Source organism: Morus notabilis, unplaced genomic scaffold (assembly GCF_000414095.1).
Source record: "Morus notabilis unplaced genomic scaffold, ASM41409v2 Scaffold139, whole genome shotgun sequence".
NCBI lineage: Eukaryota > Viridiplantae > Streptophyta > Magnoliopsida > Rosales > Moraceae > Morus > Morus notabilis.
Window position 1 is genome coordinate 652009 of NW_010361068.1, and position 26022 is coordinate 678030.

Sequence of the window (26022 nt, forward strand, 5' to 3'; positions counted from 1 at the left end):
CTCTATTTTTCGTATTTAAAAAATAAAATAAAATAAAATTATGTCAAAGAGTTCTGGCATTTTGCGGACACGATCCTTACATTTTTCTAAGCACGCCTACAAAAAATGGCCACAAAAAATGAAAAAAGAAAAACGCTGTAAAAAAAAACACGATCCCTACATTTTTCTGAGCTTGCATGCAAAAAATGAAAACTAATAAACGGTGTCCAAAAGCCCCCTACCTGTGCAGTGGGGCGTCTATGGGCCGGGATGGGTCAAAAGTTCATATTTTTATTTATGTTTTGCATTCTAAAATTAATACATGATTTTTATGAATTAATGCAACAAGCGGCACCATTTTTTAATGAATATTCTATTTTTTATTACTTTCTCTATTTTTCATCTTTGAAAGAGAAAATAAAATAAAAACGACGTCAAAAAATTCTAAAATTTTGTAGACACAATCCTTACATTATTCTGAGCATGTGTACAAAAAAATAACCTCAAAAAATGAAAAAAGAAAAATCATGTCAAAAAGTCCCCGGCCCGCGTAGGAGGGTGCCCAGGGGCCGGGATGGGTCAAAAATTTACCTTTTTATTTACGTGTTTCATTCCAAAATTAATATACTATTTTTAGGAATTAATGCAACAAGCGGCACCATTTTTTTATCAATATTCTATTTTTTATGTTTTTCACCATTTTTCATTTTTAAGAAATAAAATAAAAACAACGTCAAAAAATTCTGAACTTTTGCAAACACAATCCTTACATTTTTCTGAGCACGCTTGCAAATAATGGCGTCAAAAAATGAAAAAAAAAATACTGTCAAAAAGGCCCTAACTTGCGCAGTGGGGAGCCCAGGGGCTGGGATGGGTCAAATATTCTCCTTTTTATTTATGTTTTGCATTCTAAAATTAATACACAATTTTTATGAATTAATGTAACTAGTGGCACCATTTTTTTATGAATATTCTATTTTTTATGATTTTCTCTATTTTCATATTTGAAAACTAAAATAAGATAAAAACGATGTCAAAAAGTTTTCACAATTTGCACACAGGATCCTTGCATTTTTCTGAGCATGCTTACAAAAAATGGCCTCATAAAATGAAAAAATAAAAACACTGTCAAAAAGCGGTCAGCCCGCGCAGTACGGCGCCCAGGGGCCGGGATGCATCAAAAATTTTTATTTTTTTGTGTTTTGCATTCTAAAATTAATACACGATTTGTAGGAATTAATGTAACCAGCGGTAATATATTTTTGATGAATATTCTATTTTTAGGATTTTCTCTATTTTTCATCTTTGAAAAATAAAATAAATACGAAGTCAAAAAAATTTGAAATTTTCCAGACACGATCCTTACATTTTTTTTAGCATTCCTGCAAAAAAAAAAAAAAAAAAAAAAAAAGGCCCGGCCTCAAAAAATGATAAAAGAAAAACGCTGTTAAAAAACCCCCGGCTCGTGCAGTGGGGTGCCTAGGGGCCAAAATGGGTCAAAAATTCACCTTTTTATTTATATTTTGCATTCTAAAATGAATACTCAATTTTTAGCAATTAATGCAACAAGTAGCATCATTTTTTGATGAATATTCTATTTTTTATGATTTTCTCTATTTTTCGTATTTCAAAAATAAAATAAAAGCGACGTCAAGAAATTCTAAACTTTTGGAGAGAAGATCCTGACATTTTTTCTAAGCATGCATGCATAAAATACCTTGAGAAAATGAAAAAAGAAAAATGTTATCAAAAAGATCCCGCCCGGCGCAGTGGAGCGCCTAGGGGCCGGGACTGGTCAAAAATTTACATTTTTATTTATGTTTTGTCTTTTTAAATTAATACACGATTTTTAGAAATTAATGCAAAACGCGGCACCATTTTTTATGATTTCCTCTATTTTTCGTCTTTGAAAAATAAATAAAATAAAACAACATCAAAAAATTTTAATATTTTACAGACACTATCCGTACATTTTTCTAAGCATGGGGCAAGGAATTGCCTCAAAAAATGAAAAAAAGAAAGACACGGTCAAAAAGCCCCAGGCCGTGCGGTGGGGCGTCTAGGGGCCAAGATGAGTAAAAAATTCACCTTTTTATTTTTATTTTCCATTATAAAATTAATACACGATTTTTTAGAATTAATACCACAAGCAACACCATTTTTTGATGAATATTCTATTTTTTATATTTTTCTCTATTTTTGTGTTTTAAAAATAAAATAAAATAAAAATAACATCAAAAAATTCTGCAATTTTACAAACACGATCCTTAAATTTTTCTGAGCATGCCTCCAAAAAAGAGGCCTCAAAAAATAAAAAAACAAAAATGAAAAACACTGCTAAAAAGCCCCCGGCCCGTGCAATTGGGCGCCTAGTGGCCGCGATGGATCAAAAATTGACCTTTTTATTTATACATGATTTCTAAAATTAATACACGATTTCTAAGAATTAATGCAATAAGCTGGACCATTTTTTGATGATTTTCTCTATTCTTCGTCTTTGAAAAATAAAAACAACCTCTAAAAATTCTAAAATTTTTCGTACACGATCCTTATATTTTCTGAGCATCCCTACAAAAATGGCTTCAAAAAATGAAAAAAGAAAAACGGTGTCAAAATGCCCCCGGCCGGCACAGTGGGGCACCCAGGGGCTGAGATGGGTCAAAAATTCACATTTTTTTGTTATGTTTTGCAATCTAAACTTAATACGTGATTTTATAGGAATTAATGCAACAAGTGGCACAATTTTTTATGATTTTCTCTACTTTTTGTCTTTGAAAAATAAAATAAAATAACAACGACGTCAAAAAATTCTGAAATTTTGCACACACGATCCTTACATTTTTCTGAACAAGCCTCCAAGGAATTGCCTCAAAAAATGAAAAAAAGAAAAAAGCTGTCAAAAAACTCCGGGCCCACACGGCGGGGCGTCCAGGGGCCGGGATGGGTCAATAATTTACCTTTTTATTTTCATTTTGCATTCTAAAATTAATACCAAATTTTTTGGAATTAATGCAACAAGCGGCACAATTTTTTGATGAGTATTCTATTTTTTATATTTTTCTCTATTTTTGTGTTTTAAAAATAAAATAAAATAAAAATGATATCAAAAAATTATGAAATTTTACAGACACGATTCTTACATTTTTCTGAGCATGTCTGCAAAAAACAGGCCTTAAAAAAGTAAAAAAAGAAAAACGATGTCAAAAAGCCCTCGGCCCGCGTAATGGGCGCCTAATGGCCGGGATGGACCAAAAATTCTCTTTTTTATTCATGTCTTGCATTCTAAAATTAATACACGATTTCTAGGAATTAATGGCAAAAGCAGCACCATTTTTTGATGATTTTCTCTATTCTTCGTCTTTGAAAAATAAAATAAAATAAAATAACGTCTAAAAATTCTAAAATTTTACATATAGGATCCTTACATTTTTCTGAGTATGCCTACAAAAATGGATTCAAAAAATGAAAAATGAAAAACGCTGTTAAGATGCCCACGACCTGCGCAGTGGGGTGCCTAGGGGCTGATATGGGTCAAAAATTCACATTTTTCTTTATGTTTTGCATTCTAAAATTAATACACGATTTTTAGGAATTAATGAACAAGCGGCACCATCATTTATGATTTTCTCAATTTTTCGTCTTTGAAAAATAAAATAAAATAAAAACGTCAAAAAATTTTAAAATTTTGCACACACGATCCGTACATTTTCTAAGCATGCCTACAAGGAATTGCCTCAAAAATGAAAAAAAGAAAGACACAGTTAAAAAGCCCTAGGCCCGCGTGGTGGGGCGTCCAAGGGCCGGAGTGGGTAAAAAATTCTCCTTTTATTTTTGTTTTGCATTCTAAAATTAATGCACGATTTTTAAAAATTAATACAACAAGCAGCACCATTCTTTGATGAATACTCTATTTTTTATATTGTTCTCAATTTTCGTGTTTTAAAAATAAAATAAAATAAAAATAACATCAAAAAATTTTGATCTTTTACAGACACGTTCCTTACATTTTTCTGAGCATACCTCCAAAAAATAGGTATCAAAAAATAAAAAATAAAAACAAAAATGAAAAACGTTGTCAAAAAGTCCCTAGCCCGTGCAGTTGGGCACCTAGTTGCCGGGATCGATCAAATATTGACCTTTTTATTTATGTTTTTTATTCTTAAATTAATACATGATTTCTAGGAACTAATGCAACAAGCGGGACCATTTTTCGATGATTTTCTCTATTCTTCATCTTTCAAAAATAAAATAAAATAAAAACGTCTAAAAATTCTAAAATTTTACATACACGGTCCTTACATTTTTCTGAGCATGCCTGCAAAAATGGCAACAAAAAAAGAAAAAGGAAAAATGCTATAAAATGCCCCCGGCCCGCACAGTGGGGCGCCGAGCGGATAGGATGGGTCAAAAATTCTCACTTTTATTTATGTATTGCAATCTAAAATTAATACACGATTTATAGGAATTAATGAAACAAACGACACTATTTTTTACGATTTTCTCTATTTTTTTGTCTTTGAAAAATAAAATAAAATAAAAATGATGTCAAAAAATTCTGAAATTTTACACACGTGATCCTTATATTTTTCTGAGCATGCTTCCAGGGAATTACCTCAAAAAATAAAAAATAATAATAATAAAATAATAATAATAAAAAACGTTGTCAAAAAGCCACGGCCCCGCGCGGCAGGGCGTCCAGGGGCCGGGATGGGTCAAAAACTCACATTTTTATTTATGTTTTACATTCTAAAATTAATAAACAATTTTTTGGAATTAATGCAACAACCGGCACCATTTTTTTATTAGTATTCTATTTTTTATATTTTTCTCTATTTTTCTGTTTTAAAAATAAAATAAAATAAAAATGACATTAAAAAATTATGAAATTTTGCACACAAAATCCTTACATTTTTCTGAGCATCCCTCCAAAAAATAGGCCTAAAAAAAGCTAAAAAAGAATAACGATGTCAAAAATCCCCCGGCCCGCGTAGTAGGGTGCCTAGTGGCCGGGACGGATCAAAAATTCACTTTTTAATTCATGTCTTGCATTCCAAAATTAATACACGATTTCTGGGAATTAATGGAACAGCGGCACCATTTTTTGATGATTTTCTCTATTCTTCGTCTTTGAAAAATAAAATAAAATAAAATAAAAACAACGTCTAAAAATTCTGAAATTTTACAGACAAGATCCTTACATTTTTCTGAGCGTGCCTGTAAAAATGGATTCAAAAAATGAAAAAATAAAAATGTTGTCAAAATACCGCTGGCCCGCATAGTGGGTCACGCAGGGGCTGAGATGGGTAAAAAATTCACATTTTTATTTATGATTTGCAATCTAAAATTAATACACGTTTTTTAAGAATTAATGCAACAAGCGGCACCATTTTTTATGATTTTCTCAATTTTTTCTCTTTGAAAAATAAAATAAAATAAAAACGATCTCAAAAAATTCTGAAATTTTACGCACACGATCCCTACATTTTTCTTAGGATGTCTGTGAAAAATGAAAATAAAAACGTTGTCAAAATACCCCCGGCTCGCGCAGTGGTGCGTCCAGGGGCCGGGATGGGTCAAAAATTCTCCTTCTTATTTATGTTTGCATTCTAAAATTAATAAATGAGTTTTAGAAATTAATGCAACATGCAACACCATTTTTTGATGAATATTCTATTTTTTATGATTTTCTTTATTTTTTGTATTTGAAAAAGAAAAGAAAATAAAATAAAATTACGTCAAAAAGTTTTGATATTTCGCAGACACGATCCTTATATTTTTTAGCATGCCTGTAAAAATGGCCTTAAAAAATTAAAAAAAAACGCTGTAAAAAAGCCCTCGGTCTGCGCAGTGGGTCGCCCAGGGGCTGGGATACATCAAAAATTCACCTTTTTATTTATGTTTTACACTTTAAAATTAATACATGCTTTTTAGGAATTAATGCAACAAGTGGCACCATTTTTTTTATGAACATTCTATTTTTAATGATTTTCTCCATTTTTCATCTTTGAAAAATATAATAAAATAAATATGACGTCAAAAAATTCTAAAATTTTGCATACATGATCCTTATATTTTTCTGAGCAAGCCTACAAAAAATGGCCTCAAAAAAAGAAACAAAAAAACATTGTCAAAAAGACCCAGCTTGCGCAATAGGGCGCCCAGGGGTCAGGAGTGGTCAAACATTCTCATTTTTCTTTATGTTTTGTATTCTAAAATTAATATGTGATTTTTAAGAACTAATGCAATAAGTGGTAACATTTTTTATGAATATTCTATTTTTTATGATTTTCTCTATTTTTCATCTTTGAAAAAAAAAAAGGACATCAGAAAATTCTTGAATTTTACAGACACGATCATTACATCTTTCTGAGTATGCCTGCAAAAAATGAAAAAATAAAAACACTGCCAAAAAGCCCCCGCCTGTGCAGTGGGGTGCCAAGGTACTGGCACGGGTCAAAAATTCCCCTTTTTATTTATGTTTTGTATTCTAAAATTAACACACAATTTTTAGGAATTAATGAGGCGAGCGGCACCATTTTTTGATGAATATTCTATTTTTTAAGATTTTCTCTATCTATCGTCTTTGAAAAATAAAATAAAATAAAAATGACGTCCAAAAATTCTGAAATTTTGTAGACACAATCCTTACATTTTTTTTAATATGCCTGCAAAAAATGGCTTCAGAAAATGAAAAAAGAAAAACACTGTCAAAATGCCCACGGCACGCGCAGTAGGGCACCCAGGGGTTGGGATGGGTCAAAAATTAACACTTTTCTTTATGCTTTGCATTCTAAACTTAATACACGATTTTAAGGAATTAATGCAACAAGCGGCACCATATTTTATGATTTTCTCTATTTTTCATCTTTGAAAAATAACATAAAATAAAAATGATGTCAAAAAATTCTGAAATTTTGTACACACGATCCTTAACAATTTTCTTAGGATGTCTGCGAAAAATGAAAAAAAAATCATTGTCAAAATACCCCTGGCCCGCGTAGTGGAGCGCCCAGGGGCCGGATGGGTCAAAAATTCTCGTTTTTATTTATGTTTTGCATTCTAAAATTAATAAACGATTTTTAGGAATTAATTCAACATGCAACACCTTTTTTGATGAATATTCTATTTTTTATGATTTTCTTTATTTTTTGTATTTGAAAAAGAAAATAAAATAAAATTACGATAAAAAGTTTTGACATTTTGCAGACACGATCCTTATATTTTTCTGAGCATGCGTGTAAAAAATGGCCTCAAAAAAGGAAAAAAAAAAAAAAAAACGTTTTCAAAAAGCCATCGGCCAGCGCAGTGGGATGCCCAAGGGCTGGGATGGGTAAAAAATTCACGTTTGTATTTATGTTTTACATTTTAAAATTAATACATGATTTTAGGAATTAATGCAACAAGCGGCACCATTTTTTGATGAATATTCTAGTTTTTAAGATTTTCTCAATTTTTCGTCTTTAAAAAATAAAATAAAATAAATATGACGTCAAAAAATTCTAAAATTTTGCAGAAAATAGCCTAAAAAAAAGAGAAAAACACTGTCAAAAATACCCAGCTTACGCAGAGGACACCCAGTGGTCAGGATTGGTCAAACATTCTCATTTTTATTTATGTTTTGTATTCTAAAATTAATACGTGATTTTTAAGAATTAATGCAACAAGTGACACCATTTTTTTGATGAATATTCTAGTTTCTATGATTTTCTATATTTTTCATCTTTGAAATTAAAAATAAAATAAAAAGGACGTGAGAAAATTTTGAAATTTTACAGACACGATCGTTACAATTTTTTGAGCATGGCTGAAAAAATGAAAAAAAAAACTGTCAAAAAGCCCCCGCCCACGCAGTGGGCCGCCAAGGTGTTGGGAGGTCAAAAATTCCCTTTTTTATTTATGTTTGCATTCCAAAATTAACACACAATTTTTTGGAATTAATGAGACAAGCGGCACCATTTTTTGATTAATTTCTATTTTTTATGATTTTCTCTATCTTTCGTCTTTGAAAAATCAAATAAAATAAAAATGATGTCAAAAAATTTTAAGATTTTGCAGATACGATCCTTACATTTTTTTGAGCATGCCTGCAAAAAAATGGCCTCAAAAAAGAAAAAAAGAAAACTCTGTCAAAAAGCCCCCAGCCTGGAAAGTGGGGTGTAGAGCGGCCGGGTTGGGTCAAAAATTCAAATTTTTATTTATGTTTTACATTCTAAAATTAATACACCATTTTTAGGAATTAATGCAACAAGCGGCACCATTTTTTAATGAATATTTTATTTTTTATGTTTTTTTTATTTTTCTTCTTTGAAAAATAAAATAAAATAAAAATGACATCAAAAAATTCTGAATTTTTGCAGACACGATCCTTGCATTTTTGTAAGCATGCCTGCAGAAAATGACCTAATAAAAGAAACAAGAAAAACGCTGTTAAAAAGCCCCCGGCCTGCGTACTAAGGTGTCCAGGGGCCAGGATAGGTCAAAAATTCTCATTTTTATTTATTTTTTGCATTCTAAAATTAATACACAATTTTTAGGAATTAATGAAACAAGCTTTTGATGAAAATTCTATTTTTTATGATTTTCTATATTTTTTGTATTTGAAAAATAAAATAAAATAAAATAAAAATGATGTCAAAAAATTCTGAACTTTTACAGACACGATCTTTACATTTTTCTGAGCATGCATGCAAATAATGGAATCAAAAAAGGAAAAAAGAAAAACACTGTCAAGAGGGCCCCGGTGAGCGCAGTGGTGGGCCCAGGGGCCGGGATGGGTCAAAAAATCACATTTTTATTTATGTTTGGCAATCTAAAATTAATACACTATTTTTAAGAATTAATGCAACAAGCGGCACCATTTTTTGATGAATATTATATTTTTTTATTATTTTCTCTATTTTTGTTTTTGAAAAGTAAATTAAAATAAAAATAAAGTCAAAAAATTATGAAATTGTGCAGACAAGATCCTCACCCTTTGTTGAGCATGACTGCGAAAAGTGGCCTCAAAAAATGAAAAAAAAAAAAAAAAAAAAAAAAAACTGTCAAACAAGCCTTGGCCCGCGTAATGGGGCGCGCATGGGCTAGGATGGGTCAAGAATTCACATTTTTATTTATGTTTTGTATTCTAAAATTATTTCACGATTTTTAGGAATTAATGTAACAAGCGGCACCATTTTTTGATAAATATTCTATTTTTTATGATTTTCTCTCCTTTTCGTATTTGAAAAATAAAATAAAATAATAACGACGTCAAAAAAATACTGAAATTTTACAGACAGAATCCTTACATTTTTCTCAGCATGCTTGCAAAAAAATGGCCACAAAAAATGAAAAAAGAAAAGCGCTGTCAAAAAGTCCTCGGGCCGCGTAGTGGGGCGCGCAGGGGCTGGAATGGGTCAAGAATTCACATTTTTATTTATGTTTTATATTCTAAAATTAATAAACAATTTTTATGCATTAATGCAAAAGGTAACACCATTTTTTTATGAATATTCTATTTTTTATGATTTTCTCTATTTTTGGGGCTGGAATGGGTCAAGAATTCACATTTTTATTTATGTTTTATATTCTAAAATTAATAAACAATTTTTATGCATTAATGCAAAAGGTAACACCATTTTTTTATGAATATTCTATTTTTTATGATTTTCTCTATTTTTCATTTTTGAAAAATAAAATAAAGTAAAAACAACGTCAAAAAATTCTGAAATTTTGCATACACGATCCTTACATTTTTCTGAGCATGCCTCCAAAAAATAGCTACAAAAAAATGAAAAAAGAAAAACGCTGTCAAAAAGCCTCCGGCCCGCACAGTGAGGTGCCTAGGGGCCAGGATGGGTCAAAAATTCACCATTTTATTTATATTTTGCATTCTAAAATTAATACACAATTTTTATGAATAAATGCAACAAGTGACACCACATTTTGATGAATATTTTATTTTTTATAATTTTCTCTATTTTTCGTCTTTGAAAAATAAAATAAAATAAAAACAGTGTCAAAAAATTCTAAACATTTGGATAAACAATCATTATATTTTTCTGAACATGCTTGCAAAATGTGACCTCAAAAAATGAAAAAAGAAATACACTGTGGAACGCCTAAGGGCCGGGATGAGTCAAAAATTCACCTGGTGACAAATAACAACGCAGTTGCAATGAAATTATAACAAAGAGTTATCCTCAATCTTGTTTTTACAAGGATAAAGGCAGCATATATTTATTACATTCTGAAACTCTTGCGCAGCAAGAGAAAAAGGTGAAGTAAAACATATCCAAGTCTATATATTCCGAGATGCTATTCAACTTTGCACGTAACACCATATTGACTTAATTGTACGGGAATATGGAAAAGAAACAACCATCTAAATCGAGATTTAGAGGGGCTTTGAGAAGAAACTTAAAATTCTCAAAAAATGTTGACGTTCCCTATTGCAAATTTATCTCATCTTTAAAGGGGTTTCTCAGGGAAACTGAATTGGCTCAGGCTGTATCGTTTTCTCCACAAGCTCCGCTTGTTCCTTTTGATGAACAGTATAGAAACCAGTGGCCGTGGCAGCTGATGGAGGCCGGCCGACGTACTTTATGTCATCAAAGTTTCCTCTTTGCAGAGCCTTCATGGCAGTGTAGAGGCGTGGTGCAATATAACTGTACGCACCCATGTTCATTGGCTCTTCTTGACACCAGACGATCTCAGCATCTAAATGAATATTAGAAGAGAAAAATGTCAGAGCTCATAATATCTAGAGACTTATCTCCACGGATATAGATAACGACAAAACATGGATCATTTCAAATTTCCAGCAAGTAATGAAATTTCCAGCAAGTAATGCATAGATTGATTTTCACTCCAGAATATCCAAACTTCGATTAAAGGGAAAGAAAAGCTACAAGTTCAAATTACGTACTCGGATATCGCTTCAGTTCTCTCTGAATAAGGTCATATGGGAAGGGGCAAAGCTGCTCCACCCTACATATTGCAACATCCTTCGCTTTTTTGTTTTTGCGCTTTTCATCAAGCTCATAATAAACCTGCAAAATTGAAATCCTTGTCAGTGAAGATGGACCTTTTCATCTCAGTAGGCAATAATGGGATGTTGACCTTTTCATCTCAGTAGGCAAGAATGGGATGTTGTATAAGCAATGGAGACATACAGACAGACAGGCAAACGAGCAGATTAAATCCAGTATACTGCAAATATGGTCCGAGTAAAATCATACCTTCCCAGAGCAAAGAACTAGTCGTCTAATGCCCTCCTCAAGGTCAGAATGATCATTCTGATCCTTTATTAGGCGCTTAAATCTGGTTCCCTGTTTGTCAAAACCTGGGTGACCCTGGACATCATCAAATTCAGATAGATTTGATTTGCAGTCCTTGTGCCGAAGCAGGTTTTTAGGAGCCATCACAATAAGAGGCTTCCTAAATTCCCTGTGTATCTGAAAGAGTAACAGAATGTTAGAATGCAGAAACTTCAAGTTAATAGAAATTCATGACGCAACGAAATAGTTTCACCAACCTGACGCCGCATAACATGGAAGTAATTTGCAGGAGTAGTAACATTGACAACCTGCCAATTGCATTCCTGAATCTGCTTGCGAAGAGTCGGTTCCATCTCAGGAATAACAAAAGGGTGGTCATCACTCATCTGCCATCAAATTAGTGAACATGGATTAGCTGGACGTAATCTAGTCTGGACAAGACCGGAGGAAACCTGATAAAATAAAAGGTGGTTTTCAAGGAAATAAAAGAAACTAGACAAAAACAAAATGGGGCCGAATTTAATGCGAGGTTTATTCCACTCTCCAACCCTCACTCATAAACATAAAAATCCATGAAATTGCTTTGTGAATCTCTTTGATTCACAAAAATTTTCCTCCTGACCCCATAAAATGAACACAACAGCTGAAGAAATGAGGAGAGGGAGAAGGAGAAATAAATAAATAAATATATATATATATATATATAGAGAGAGAGAGAGAGAGAGAGAGAGAGAGAGAGAGAGAGAGAGATTATAATGGAAAAATAAGAAACAAACTCGCCCAAAGGAGAAATGATGGGAAGTACTTAACCGATACCGGATTCTTCTTTTAACTAATAATAGTAATAGCTATAATAGCTTAAAATTACCTGAAGAAAACGTTCCAATCTTGCACTAGAATGTTCAGGGCCCTGTCCATCATAACCATGTGGAAGCAGCACAACAAGCCCAGTCTGACGCAGCCACTTAGCCTCCCCACTGTTCAAGAACTGATCAAATATAACCTGAGCGCCATTGGCAAAATCACCAAACTGTGCTTCCCAGATTACCAATGAGTTTGGACTTTCCATTGAGTAACCCAATTCAAATCCAAGAACTCCAAACTCTGAAAGCGAACTGTGAAACAAGAGCATACTTAGGACTTTTGCAAGACAAATTAAATAAAATGCATACCATCTATATTTCAAAGAAGTTGTATAGCTCAGTTTAGTAGTCCTCTGATTTTGGGCCTAAAGTCTCGCTCACGGAAAACCAAATTATAACATTTAATGGGAAATTGCATTAATTGTCAGAGGTGGTAAAAAGGGCCAAAAAAATGTTACTGGATAATGCGTCAATCAACAGGTTCAACAAAACCCATATGACCATATAAAATCAACTGTAAGTTAAAAAATTTCCATGAGAATAAAATGAAATGATTGTCACCGTGAAGCAATTTTTTCAATTAGATGAAGCAAAACAAACTGCATCAGCAACTATGACCCCAAACCAGCAACATCTCACAAGGTTCAAGAAAAACTATACAATGTTCATATAAAATAAAGTGAAGATAAAAGAAAAATGTTGTCGTCTGAGAAAGTCCTTCATAGGGGCTATCATCTCCAAAATTAATGTGCGAAGTATCTCATAACTGAAACATGTCTAATTAACCTTCTTACAAAACTAGAGCCACTCAGTGTAACAGAAAAGAAGTTGAGGACGAAGACAACCTTATGAAAATCTGTGTGCGGACGTGTGTTTATTGATTAAATAGCCAAAAAAGAGTTAGTCATAGTGATTACCTGTTGCTAACAGTAAACATTTCCTCATCTTGATTCATGATAACATGGTCCAGAGGGCAATACTTCACCCCTGTTTCTTGATCGTGGAGTACAGAATGTCGGTGGCTGAATGTACCTCTTTCAACATCCTGACCACTTAGTCGAACATGGTTTCCTTCTACTAGCAATGTAGCAAAGGCAAGTGCTTCCGCAAGTGCCCAATCAATGCCTTCGCCCGTTTCAATCATTTGTGCACGCTGTTCATAAATCTTCTTTACTACTCTATGTGGCTTAAAATTTTCTTGAAGTGATGTGATTGCTTTGCCAACATTCTTCAAAATATCTGGTTTTACCCTGTATAACAGCAGACCAATTTAAATAAATGAGTTTTAACATCATATAAGCCAAAAACCGAGTTTACACACACACACACACACACACACATTTTATCTTTTGATATATCAAGTTTATACTTTTAGAAAACCAAATTCATACCCAGTATTACGGACACGTGAAATCTGCTCAGGTGACTTAAATCCAGCCCAATGGGAAGAGAGCCAGTCCCTTCTTTGAGGAACATAATCTTTGCTAGCTAAGAACTCTTCATTGAGGATTGTATTAACTTTCTCGTTTATCTTATCAATGTTTTCTTTGGTCACCTGCCCAGATTCCAAAAGCTTATTTTGGTAAATCTGAAGAGCTGAGGGGTGATTCCTAATAATCTGCCACCGTTAAGGAAGAAATGTCAGAAGTCTGAATGACTTGTCTCAAAAAAAGCAATACCAACACACATGTAAAATATATGCTGGAAGAAAGGCAAACGAACAAGGATTGAGAATAATTACTACAAGAAAAAAATATAAATTAAAAAATAGCTGCATATGTGTCACCAATTACAAAAGAATATCAAGCGTCAAGGAAACACAGCTAACCTGGTACATCTTGGGCTGAGTGAAAGATGGCTCATCAATCTCATTATGCCCAAATCTTCGGTAACAGACTAAATCAACAACAACATCAGAATGGAAAGTCTGGCGCCACTCGGCTGCAAGCTCACAGACATGAACAACAGCTTCCATGTCATCACCATTTACATGGAAAATAGGGGCATCTAGGGCTTTTGCAACATCAGTACAATATTGTGAAGATCTGCCAGCTCTCGGATCAGTTGTAAAGGCAACTTGGTTGTTCACCACAATGTGAATAGTCCCACCAGTGGTATAGTTTGGAAGAGCACTAAGATGAAGTGTTTCATAGACGACACCTTGTCCAGCAAAGCTACCATCACCATGAATCAAAACACCCATGTTCTTGGTTCTGTCAATATCACTTGAATAATATTGCTTTGCTCTAGTTTTTCCAACAACAACTGGGTCCACAGCTTCCAAGTGACTTGGATTTGCAACCAAAGACAAATGAATCCTCTTCCCACCTCTAGTCGGTCGATCATATGAAGTTCCCAAGTGATACTTCACATCACCTGTTCCTGTGTAGAGCCCAACTTCATCGACGGGCTTCGTACCGCCACTGAATTCACTGAATATCTGACGCAGAGGCTTTCTAACGACATTACCCAATACATTAAGTCTTCCTCTATGCGGCATTCCAATAACTATGCTCTCAACCCCAAGATCTGCTGACCTATCAAACATCTCCTTCATACCAGGAATCAAAGTCTCTCCACCTTCAAGCCCAAATCTTTTGGCTGTTGTCCACTTAGAGGCCAGGAAATTCTCAAATTGTGTACTCCATATAAGTCTATCAAGAATAACTTCACGGCGCTGCCGGTTGTATTGCATTGGAGTCGGAGTTTCAATCTTATCTCTCAACCAGTTGCACTTCTCACGATCACCAATGTGCATATACTCGTATCCAATGCTCCCACAGTATGCTTGCTCAAGGCGGGTCAAAATGGATCTAAGGGTCTGCACTGGACGATTCTCCGATAAAAATCCAGACATCCTCCACACTCCCAAAAAGAATTCCCTATCAAGGTCGGGTTCCGTGAACCCATAAAGAGCAGGGTCCAAATCATCTGGGATTTCCCTCTCTTCCAAGCCTAGTGGGTCCAACTTGGCTTTCATGTGGCCACTAACCTGGTAAGCCCTCACAAGCAACAGTAACCGCATACTCTCTTGAATTGTTTGGCCCGAAATCCCAGGGGACGTCGCCGCCTGCCCCACAAAATTTCTGAAGAAATTGTCCCACGACTCATCAACGCTGCTCGGGTCAGCTTCCCAAGCCCTTTGAAGCTCTTCCAAATACACACTGCTTGTTCCGTCTAAGAAGCTGTCTGTCAACCTGGAGAGGGGCACAGGGCGAGGGACAGGCGCCGCTTGTGCCTTCGACTTAAAGATTGTGGCATGAAAACAACGACTTTGAGAAGGAAGAACTCGTGTTCTTGGTACATATGAACCACCTTGTGATAGAGTTCTCCTAATGGCAAGCTTTGCCAAACTAGACCCAGCTCTAAACCACGCCATATGTTTTTCAATCAGCTATCTAAAAGTTCACAAGTTTCACCAAAGACTTTAACACCCAATCTCAAACCTCAATGAGAAACATCTATGATTTTCCTTTTGCTGAAAAGAAACAAACCAAAAACAAGTCCAGTACTGGATTTACCGTGGGAAACATACGAATTATTAAAGAAAGAACAAAAAATTAACACCTTCAGGTTCCGACAAAAACATAACCTCTATTCATTTCAGCACATTTCATGTTAAGATCAATAAAAAGGAACGGGAACAACATGATAAGAATTAATTTTCAAGGAAAATGATCAAATGAAATTCAATATTGAAATAAAAATCAAAATAACATCTAAACCATCAATTCGGTAAAAGATAAACCCAAAATCTAAGCAGATTTACAGAAAATCAAATTCCTTGCACTGATTCAGATTTCCTCAAAGAAAGCGAGATTCAAAAAAGCTGAAAATGAGAATTTGAATTTAAATTCTACGTACCTGAAATAGAGAGAGAGAGAGAGGGAGAGAGAGAGAGAGAGAGAAACCCTAATCGCCGTTAAGCGACTGAGGAAAATAAATGAAGAATTTCTCTTTTAGGACTTGGTGGCGTTTTATTCCTTCCTTTTTTCCCACTTCTTCTGGAACCCAACACCTCCTTCCCTATTTGTTTTTTATTTTTTGTGTTTTTTTGTTGGACCGAGATAAACAATACGCTAGAATGACTATCTAACAAAATAAAATTAGTAAAATGATCTTCTTTTATTTTTTATGAAGAAAGATACTTATTCATTCTTTGTAAAAAGAAGTCATTTTGGGCCCGTTCACTTCGCTGATTCGAGTTTGTAATTCGAATTAAGATGTAATTTTATGTGAGAGTTTTTTACTGTAGCAAAAAAGTTAGATGTGATTGTTTGTGAGAGCTTTTTACTATAGCAAAACTCAAATTCTAAACTCAAATTAGTGAAGTGAACAGGGCCTTTGTAAATTAAAATTTTTAAAAAATTATTTTACTAATAAAACTTTTCAAAAGAATTATTTTTACAAAGGCCTCGACGGAGATCTGATTTTTATTTTGAAGCCTTGTTAATTTTGAGTTTAAAATTTAAATTTTATTATAATAAAAAATTTAAAAAAATAATTATATTTAAATTTTTATTTTATAATAAAAAAACTAATATAAAATTATATTTCAATTTAAATTAAAAATTTAAATAAACAAATCCTTACTCTCCCTTTATTTCCTCAGACATTATTTAAATATCCTGTGCGTCTTTAGATTAGTCAACCAAAAAAAGCAGAAAACGGCCAAAAATAAAGTAAAATTACGCCACATGATAAATTTATGAGGGTACTGTTAAAATTTTAAAAAATGTATCAAGAACAGTAATTCGTTAAAATATAGCAATTTTTTTAGAAAGTATTAAGAACAGTAAGAATTACAGAATATTTATTATAATAATATTCGCGTTTCTATTATAAAAATATGTAGTAAATATTTTAAGGATATTAATGTTTGTTATTTGTAAAATATTTTAAAATCTGTGTTATATTTTAACATCACTAGTAAAGATTTCTTATGTCTAAGAAAAGTCCAACCTTTTTTTTCCTGCACGTTATAAAGATTTCTTAGATAACTTTAAATTTTTTTTAAAGGAATCATCAAAATATTAAGGTAACGTTTAATTCATGAATTCAAAATTATGATTTATGATTTTAATTTTTAAAATTTAAATTTTTTATAAAATAAAAATACTGTAAAAAATCATAAATTATGATTCAAAATTAGATACAGATACATAAAATAAACATCCTCTAAATACCATGTAAAATTTCTTTGCTCCATTCAGGGGAGAAAAAAAAAGGCCTAAGTTGCAAAAATTTGCTTAGAAAGCGACATAAAAATATAAAACACGAACCCATTCAAACAAAAGTTGCTACGGAAACGACTTGAAAGAAATGGACAATCTTTCATCTTTGTTTTAATTTTCAATTGCGAAGCTTCTTTCCTTTCTAATCGGCAATAATACATTTTTTCCCTTGTTTGAATTTGTCACCAATAACCAAATTAGAAATTTTATTTTCTCTTATTTGTCAATACATTTTATTTTCACCGATTTGAATTTAAAATTTAAATTTTATTACAATAAAAAAATTTTAAAAATAATTATATTTAATTTTTTTATTATAATAAAAAATTATACATCTCAATTCAAATTAAAAACTTAAATAACGAACTAAATGGGCCGTAATATCTTCAATAGTTGAGCAAAACTTTCGACCAAAAAACAAATAGTTAGAGCACAACGTGAGTGATGACCTCAACTTTTGGATGAGATAGTTGACTTCTGAATAGGGAAGTCTTTTTTTAATGGACCTTCATCGGTAGATTGGTGTACTAATAAGATCAATTTTTAATTATGAGATTAAATTAAAATTACATTAAATTAAAAAATTATATAAAATAAAAAAATTTTATACAAATATGATAATTAAAAATAAAAAAAATACATCATATAACATATTTGGGATGTCGTTTGACAATATGGTTTGATTAATATATATACATTGATATTTTGTAATTGTCTTAATGACAAAAACGGGAAAGAAGTCTTGATAAAGAAAAATATCAAATGAACAAAATATTGTCATACGAACAATATTCTTATTGGATTTTGGTACATACAGCTAGTATTTTGTTGTTCTTAGGAAACCACATTTGATGGTTAGGTAGATTTGAAAAGACGGAAAATTTGTCAAGAAAAAACGGTATGTTTATATCATCAATTCGATTTAAGAAAGAGGTCGGTACTTGAATTATTCATTTTTTTCTTTTTTTAATTCCCTTCTTTGATTAAAAAAATAATTTGAATTTAAAAAGGGATTGCTTTTATTTATACATGAACCATCTACCACGATTTATTTCTCTTACAAGTAAATACGTATATACCGATAAATACATTATTAAATGATCGTCGAAATCAATGACTGAATATTCAGATTAATATAATAGTTATTAATATATATAATATTTATTGATAAATACAATATTTATCGTTAAATACAGTGTTAAACGGTCATCGAAGTCGGTGTCTAAATTTTCAGATAAATGTGATATTTATTAATAAATACGGTATTTATCGATAAATACAGTGTTTACTAAATACAGTATTAAACGGTCGGATGTCAGTTTTTAGATAAATATGATATTTATTAGTAAATATGATATTTATTAATAAATACGATATTTATCAGTAAATTTTAAACGGTCGCTGGAGTAGGTGACCAAATTGTTGGATAAATATGATACTAATAAATACAGTCTTTACTGGTGAATACAATGTTCAACAGTCACCAGAGTCGATGGTTGGATTTTCGGATGAATGCGATATTTACTAGTAAATATAGTATTTACTAGTAAATACAGTGTTAAACCGTCGCAGGAGTCAGTGACTGGATTTTTAGATAAATATAATATTTACTAGTAAATACTGTATTTACTGGTAAATACAGTATTCAACCAAATTTTTGAGTAAATATGATAATTACTAATAAATACGGTATTTATTAGTAAATATAATATTTACTGATAAATACAGTGTTAAATGCTCGTCGAAAAAATAATAACTAAATTTTTGAGTAAATATGATATTTATTAATAAATAAAATATTTATTAATAAATACGATATTTACTTATAAATACAGAATTAAATGGTCGTCGTCAAAAAATGGTTGCAAGAGTCGGCTGTCGAAGCCGGCTTAAAATTTCAAATTATACTATAATTTATTAAAAAAAACACTATAATTTATTAATCACGTTATCAATTATGTTATATCTCCCTTTATCTCCATTAGATTGTCGGTTGTTTAAGGCCTGGTCTATTGTCGGCTGGTGGTTATGGGCCTTATGAGCTAGGTTACAATGGTTAATAAAATATTTATTAATAAATACGGTATTTACTTATAAATACAGAATTAAATGGTCGTCGTCAAAAAATGGTTGCAAGAGGCTGTCGAAGCCGGCTTAAAATTTCAAATTATACTATAATTTATTAAAAAAACACTATAATTTATTAATCACGTTATGTTATATCTCCCTTTATCTCCATTAGATTGTCGGTTGTTTAAGGCCTGGTCTATTGTCGGCTGGTGGTTATGGGCCTTATGAGCTAGGTTACAATGGTTAGATTAAGGATCAGCCCAACTTGAACCAACTTTGACAACACTGAGGAGTTGTTATATTTGCACCTGAAAGAAAAATAAAACTTCAAGATAAAAATAAAAAGAGATTTTATATGGTATTTTTTTTTTAGGAATATCAGTATTCTCTACTTATTAGATGTCTAGTCTATATTAAATCTAGTCAAAAGTTAAATCAGATTGAAAAAATAATACAAATGTCACAGCCAATAAATAGGGAACACCAGTATTCTCAAAAAAGAAGAAACACCAAAAAAATTCCCAAATAAAAAAAGAAATAAAATGAAGGATTAAATTAGGGGAAATTTTATTGACACCTCATATTTTTATTGAGAAAATTGAGTTGGATGATCTTTTTTAATCATCTATTTTCATCAATGGCCGAGCTTTTTTAAATTTATAAAAATGTCTCTTATGTTTACATGAGTCAAGTGTTATTTTTAATTAATGGAAATGAAATATTTTCATTTTACCCAGTACTATATACACAAATATTTTATTACGAAATTATAAATAAAAAAAGTTAAAAACAAAATGAAAAAACAAAATACATATTTGGTAATGTTTTCAAAATGATTTTGTTTTCAATACAAAAGTAAAAATGAGATTATTGTGAGAATCATTCTGAAACCGATTCTGATATTGCGTTTGGTTAGTTTTTTAAGAGATTTTTTTAATATAATAAAAAAGTAAAATCGTGTTTGGTTATAATTATTAATTTATATATTATAATATTATTGATAAGTACTAAAAATGAAAACAGAAAAGGTAAAATAATTTTTAATTATTTTCTAATTTCTTCATAAAAACTATTCTCACTGTTTTTTATTTTTATTTTTATTTTTAAAATATTTATTAAACAAACACGATTTATAAATTATTTTTATTTTTATGTAAAAGATGTGTAAAAACGTTTTTAAAAATAAATAAAAATCAATGCTAAACGCAAAGAACTAAAGAGAGCAATAACATATGAATAAGCTTTTTATCTCGATATATTTGCTTTTTGTACTGTGCTTTTTAACTGAAAAAAAAAAAAACAAAAACAAAAACAAATAGAACAATAACTTTTCATTGATAGTGGGCTAGTGGCAATTTAGTAAATAAGAGATAAAAGGTTGACTTATTATTGTATTGGTTTGTCTCATAAAAATAAGTTGACTAGTGGTAAAGAAAGAGAGCAGTGCGCGAAATAGAGTTTGAAATGGAGTTTATATTTAAGTCTCACACGTTTTATAGATTTAAATTTTTAATTTAAATTAAAATATAATATTTTTTAAAAAATTTTAAATTATAATAAAAAAATTAAATGTGATATTTTTTAAAAAATTTTAACTGTATTTAAAACCCATCCTAAAAACGTTTTTCACGATGTTCGATGAACAAAAAATGAAAATAATCTGAAGATTGTGTTTGGAGCGCTATCTAACCAAAAATAAAACTGAAAATGTTTTTGGCATTTCTCACAAAATCACACAATTTTTTAAAACGAATTTTACCCGTTTTCCTTTTCTCATTTTCATTTTTCCCTCATTGTTTCCTCGCACCTCACCAATCTCGGCCTCTTCATCTTCATCGTCGTCTTCGCCGACTCAGCTCCGTTTTCTGAAACCTTAATCGCGTCTTTCCGCTGGCGATGTTGCGAGCTCATTGTCGTGATCGCCGGCAAATAACTCGGGCTTTAAACAGATTTAGAAAAAAAAAAAAAAAGAATACATGAAAATTATCGCAATAAGAAAAACCTCAAATTAGCTTTCAACAGATGGGGGAAGAAAGTAGGAAATCAATCGGTGGGGAGGTGATTTGGCCGGGTTTGCGAAGGGAGAGGAGCAACATCTGTGATCGGCGGGGTTGCAGTTCGAAAACGGGGTAGCTAGTGGGGTGGGCGGTGGTGTGATAGGATCTAGGTTTTTTTTAGGTCTGCTAGCGAATCCATGAAAGAAGAAGGCTAGTTTTGGTTCCGCAAGTGATGGAAGAAGAAGAAGACTTGCTGAGGAAAAACAAAAAAGAAAAAGATCTGGGGTAGCTGGTGGGGTAGGCGATGGTGTGATTAGGATCTGGTTTTTTTTTTAGGTCTGCTAGCGAACCTATGAAAGAAGAAGGCTATTTTTGGTTCTGCAAGTGTTGGAAGAAGAAACTTACTGAGGAAAAACAAAAAAGAAAAAGAAAAAGATTATAAACTCAAAAAGGAGTCTTTACTGAATCTCAGTGATTAAGAAATAATTTTACGATTAAGACTCCTATTAATCTTGTGATTTATGTGTTTAGGTTGGTCTTTTTTTGAATTTTTTGGTCTTTTGGTGTGATGAAGTTGGTTAGGGATTATTGCCAGTTTGGTGTGTGATGAAGTTGGTTAGGGATTATTGCCGGTTTGGTGTGTGATGAAGTTGATATTTGTGTTCTGGGTTTTTTTGTTGTTGTTTGCTGATATTTGTGTGTTCTGGGTCTTTACTAAATCTGCACATTGTTGTTATGATTTATGAATAGTTGAGATCAGTATAAACAAATCACCAAACGGTATTTTTTTTATATTAAAAATAATATTAAAATAAAATTATTAAATACATTTTTAAAAATGATTTCTGTCTGAGATTGAAAATGTTTTCATTTCCATTTTCATATATAAAATAAAATTATTTTGGAACGGATTCTAAACGCATTTTTAAAAACTGAAAACTCGAATCGGCGAAATAAATGATGCTTTAATACTCTTCTTGGTCAAATACAAAACCTAAATTGGAAAAACAAATAAATATAAATAAATGTATACTGTTTAGATTTCTCTCGTGGTTTTCTCACTATTTATGCAACATAATTCGTTTAGCAATATGTTATTATTATTTTTATACAAGCATTATAAAAAGTGAATTACAGAAGGAAGTTGTGAAAGGGAGAGTAATTGAAAGGCAGAGAGGGGAGGGGCAAGAAAGAGGGAGAGCATAACGAGCATGGCCAAATTAAATGAGGCTTAGTTTGGTAGTATTGTGGATTTAAAAAAATGTTTTTAGTTGTGTTGAAGGAAGAAGCAGTTGTTACAAAAAGTAGCTGAGTGTTTGGTAAACTGTAATTATAGTAGCTGTGTTAGTTTCAAAATCAGTGTAATAGTATTTGGTAAATTTTGAGATTTAATTACTGTGGATATATAAAATAACAAAAATAGACATTGTATGAAACTTAAATATATATAATTTATTTTGTACTCTCTCTCTTGCAAAGCTTGGCAAGGACAGTTGCAGTCTTAATAACGCAACCAAATACCATAATTATCAATTTTAGTGGGGTTCTTCTAAAAAATCTGCATGAAAATATGATAAATTTGTTGAGAAATTTCATGCTAAGAAATGGGCTAAGCAAAATGATAATTAATTATATGACCACAAATAAAGAACATTTCAAACATATTGATATCTACACACACACGTAAATGAACAAATTCACACATTAAAATTCATACACAAGAAAAAAGAGCAAATAAAAGAAATAATTCTTACAAACATATTTATCCATACACACACCACATATATGCCTACAAACTAATTATTTTTGTGCCCATCTTATCACATAATTAATTTTTCTTTTGCTAAAAATATTTGTGCCCATCTTATCACATAAAACAGCCTCTAAAGTCTAAACACAAGAAATTATTCCAAAAAACAAAAACACTCCATTTTCCTAAATATTAGATTGAGAACATCAAAATCACGGGACAAAAAAAAGCCAGTAGTTTCACAAATATGCAAAAACTAAAAAGCACAATAATAAAACAGAAAAGAAAAAATAAATAAGAAAAACTCACAGAGAACATGAACAAGAGGCCTTGGAGGTCCCCAAAGTCGTGGTCGTCTTCCATGGCGGAACCAAACCCATCATCAAATCCAGGGCAGAGAACCGAAGAGAAGTGCAAGAAGAGAATGCCCATTTGGCGTTGATGGAAATAACTAATTCTCCTCCACTTGAACCAGTCCTCTTGTTTGTCGGAGATGAGATTGGTGTCGAGATTGTTGCCGAAGACGTGGGAGTCCAAAATCCGGTTTATCAGATGGGTGGCTATGGAGGGTCGTCTTCGGCCGATGAAACCCACCATCACCACGCCGCCATTAATGGCCGGACTTTGTTGGGAATTTGAAGAAGAAGAAGAAGAAGAAGAAGAAGAAGAAGAAGAAGAAGAAGAAGAAGAAGAAGAAGAAGATGATGATGATGATGATGATGAAGATGAGATGATGAAGGACGATGATAATGGTGGCGACGGGCGGGTTAGGACGCGCACTGAAGGGGAGTTGGAGTTGTTGGGGTTGGGATTGAGATTATTCCTGAATAAAGATAAACGGAGGGAGCTGAGAGAGCAAGGCTAAGGCTGAGAGAGCTTTGGCCGAGAGAGTTCGGTTTCAGAGACGGCGAAGGAGTAGAAATAAATGAGGGAAGAATTTTTTTAATTCAGCAGGGTATTTCGTATTTTGAGGATAACGAAAATTTCATTAATGGTAGATTCTCACGCAATTTACAATTAAAAGTAGTAAATGAGCTGTTTTTTATTTCAATCTAAAATTATTTTTAAATTCTCTAATAATCAATTTTTAAAGTGTTTATTAAATACATTAAATAATTTTAACGGAAAAAAAATTGATTTTGACATCCCAATATCTCAAACAACTCAGCCCGAGTCGGGGTAGGAAAAAAAAAAAAAAAAAAAAAAAAATTTTCGCTAAAAAAAACTATTAGATAAAATGATTTTTTTTTTATCACTTTACCCAATTATAAACTATTTCGTCAACTAATTTTATGTGCATACATAGATTTCTCTAGTAAAAAACTATAAATCATCATCATCTTCGTCAGCGATGATAAATATAACCTAAATTTAAATCCATGAACAAAAGTTTCTCAACGAAATATAAATAACAAAATTTCAAATCCTTAATCCTTAATCCTTAGTGGAAACAAAGAGTTGTACATCTTGAAGACATAGTACAGAATTTGGAAAAATCTTTTGTCGCTCTACTTGCTGATAGTAAGGAAATTTAACGTCTCTTAAAAAAAATCATTTAGGTAAATGAAAGAAGAAAGTTAAAAAGAAAGCCAACAACTAAAAAAATATAAAATTCTAGGTGAAAAAAACAAAAGAAAAAGAGAACATGAAAAAAAACCATCAAAAGGAAAAAAAATTGTGAACAGTGAAAACACTGTTCAATGGACAATGTTTTCGATCAAAACGGTGCGTTTTGGTCGAAATGTTGTTCATTGAACAATATTTACCGTTTTGGTCGAAATACTGCTTCAGTATTTTTTAACTCTTATATATATATGTATAGATATCACTAAAAAATTTAATCTCAATAACATTGTATTTGTGGGAAATATGAGAATGATAGTAAACAACTCAATTAACACTTACAAAATCAATATTATCTCCCCCTATCATAAAAATTTTGTGATATTTAGAGCAACCCTTCTTCACTAGAGGCGCAAAAAGATTTGAGTTTTTATTTTTATTTTTTATTAAATACTATGAGATTCATGCCATTACACTCATAAATGAAAAACTGTAAGAGAATGGTACAAAATTAAACGAGTTAAATGAGGGAAATTTTTTAGTTTACTTATCTTTTTTTCGCACTTTGAAAATGTTCCAAATTTATATGTTTTGAGAAAATTAGGTAGTATGCCACCAATTATACAATGTCTTTTTTAAAAAAAAAAAAAAAAAAAAAAGAATTATACAATGGTTTGTGTTACAACTTATTTGGTATTAAGATTTGTGCCACTCTTGAAGTAGAAAAATGACAAAAGAGTGAATTGTTGATATACACACACCGATGCTAGTGACAACAACCAACAAATACACCTTGAGATGACTCGCCTCTCCTCGCAAACCAAACCCTTTAAAGGATATGCTAAGGTGATGACCGACACGCTTGAAAATGTCTATGGACTGACCAAGACCTAATTCGATCATTATTGATTTAACAGCCTTCTTCTTTTGTAAGTGGCCAGAAACCCACTTATAAACTCAATATTAGATGACGACCACAGATGAATATTGGTGATTAGAGATCCATCTCTGCCTCCAATCTTCACCATAAATGTATTGCTTCTATTCTCTTGTTCACCTTTACTCTTCAATCATATTAAGCATACTTCTTTTTCTCTGTTCGAATCACAATTTTTACTGTAGTGTTTTTTTTAATAAAAATTTAAATTTAAGTTTTTTATCATACTATTTTCTCTCAACTAAATTAATTTTTCTATTCAACTTCTCAAATGGAACTCACGAAAGAAACAGGGCTATAAATAAAATAGATGTTAAAAACAGAAAATAAACAATAAAAAATTAAAAGTTGTCATGTAGAGCAGAGACATA

General features: G+C 31.7%; 2 protein-coding genes across 5 annotated transcripts; both read right to left on the reverse strand.

Moving 5' to 3' along the window:
* Window positions 1-10112: 10112 nt before the first annotated feature.
* LOC21408089 (2-oxoglutarate dehydrogenase, mitochondrial) lies at window positions 10113-16110 on the reverse strand. The gene is made up of 9 exons (XM_010098337.2): window positions 15965-16110; window positions 13929-15578; window positions 13492-13718; window positions 13018-13350; window positions 12106-12352; window positions 11495-11623; window positions 11199-11414; window positions 10886-11009; window positions 10113-10677 (listed from the first exon to the last, which is right to left on the reverse strand). Exons 2-9 carry the CDS (start codon window positions 15477-15479, stop codon window positions 10442-10444), a joined length of 3063 nt encoding a protein of 1020 aa, XP_010096639.1. The 5' UTR covers window positions 15480-15578; window positions 15965-16110; the 3' UTR covers window positions 10113-10441.
* A 3455-nt stretch (window positions 16111-19565) lies between these two features.
* On the reverse strand, window positions 19566-23796 carry LOC21408090. 4 transcript variants are annotated; one of them, XM_024165805.1, is made up of 3 exons: window positions 23461-23796; window positions 21212-21343; window positions 19566-19712 (listed from the first exon to the last, which is right to left on the reverse strand). In XM_024165805.1, exons 1-3 carry the CDS (start codon window positions 23532-23534, stop codon window positions 19634-19636), a joined length of 285 nt encoding a protein of 94 aa, XP_024021573.1. In that variant the 5' UTR covers window positions 23535-23796; the 3' UTR covers window positions 19566-19633. The 4 variants fall into 4 exon arrangements, with proteins under 4 accessions (XP_024021573.1, XP_024021571.1, XP_024021570.1 ...); XM_024165803.1 differs by lacking the exon at window positions 21212-21343; XM_024165802.1 differs by lacking the exon at window positions 19566-19712 and having other exon boundaries at window positions 21144-21343.
* Between the last annotated feature and the right edge of the window lie 2226 nt (window positions 23797-26022).

Excerpts from the sequence above, each read along its gene's own strand:
- LOC21408089 (XM_010098337.2), bottom strand. The coding sequence starts at position 15,479 with ATGGCGTGGTTTAGAGCTGGGTCTAGTTTGGCAAAGCTTGCCATTAGG. Across the intron at positions 13,719-13,928 it reads CTCAGCCCAAGATGTACCAG|ATTATTAGGAATCACCCCTC; the intron begins GTTAGCTGTGTT and ends TAACGGTGGCAG. Across the intron at positions 11,415-11,494 it reads TCCATGTTATGCGGCGTCAG|ATACACAGGGAATTTAGGAA; the intron begins GTTGGTGAAACT and ends TTACTCTTTCAG.
- LOC21408090 (XM_024165802.1), bottom strand. The coding sequence starts at position 23,748 with ATGGTGGGTTTCATCGGCCGAAGACGACCCTCCATAGCCACCCATCTG. Across the intron at positions 21,344-23,460 it reads GCCTCTTGTTCATGTTCTCT|CCCGAGTTATTTGCCGGCGA; the intron begins GTGAGTTTTTCT and ends ATCTGTTTAAAG.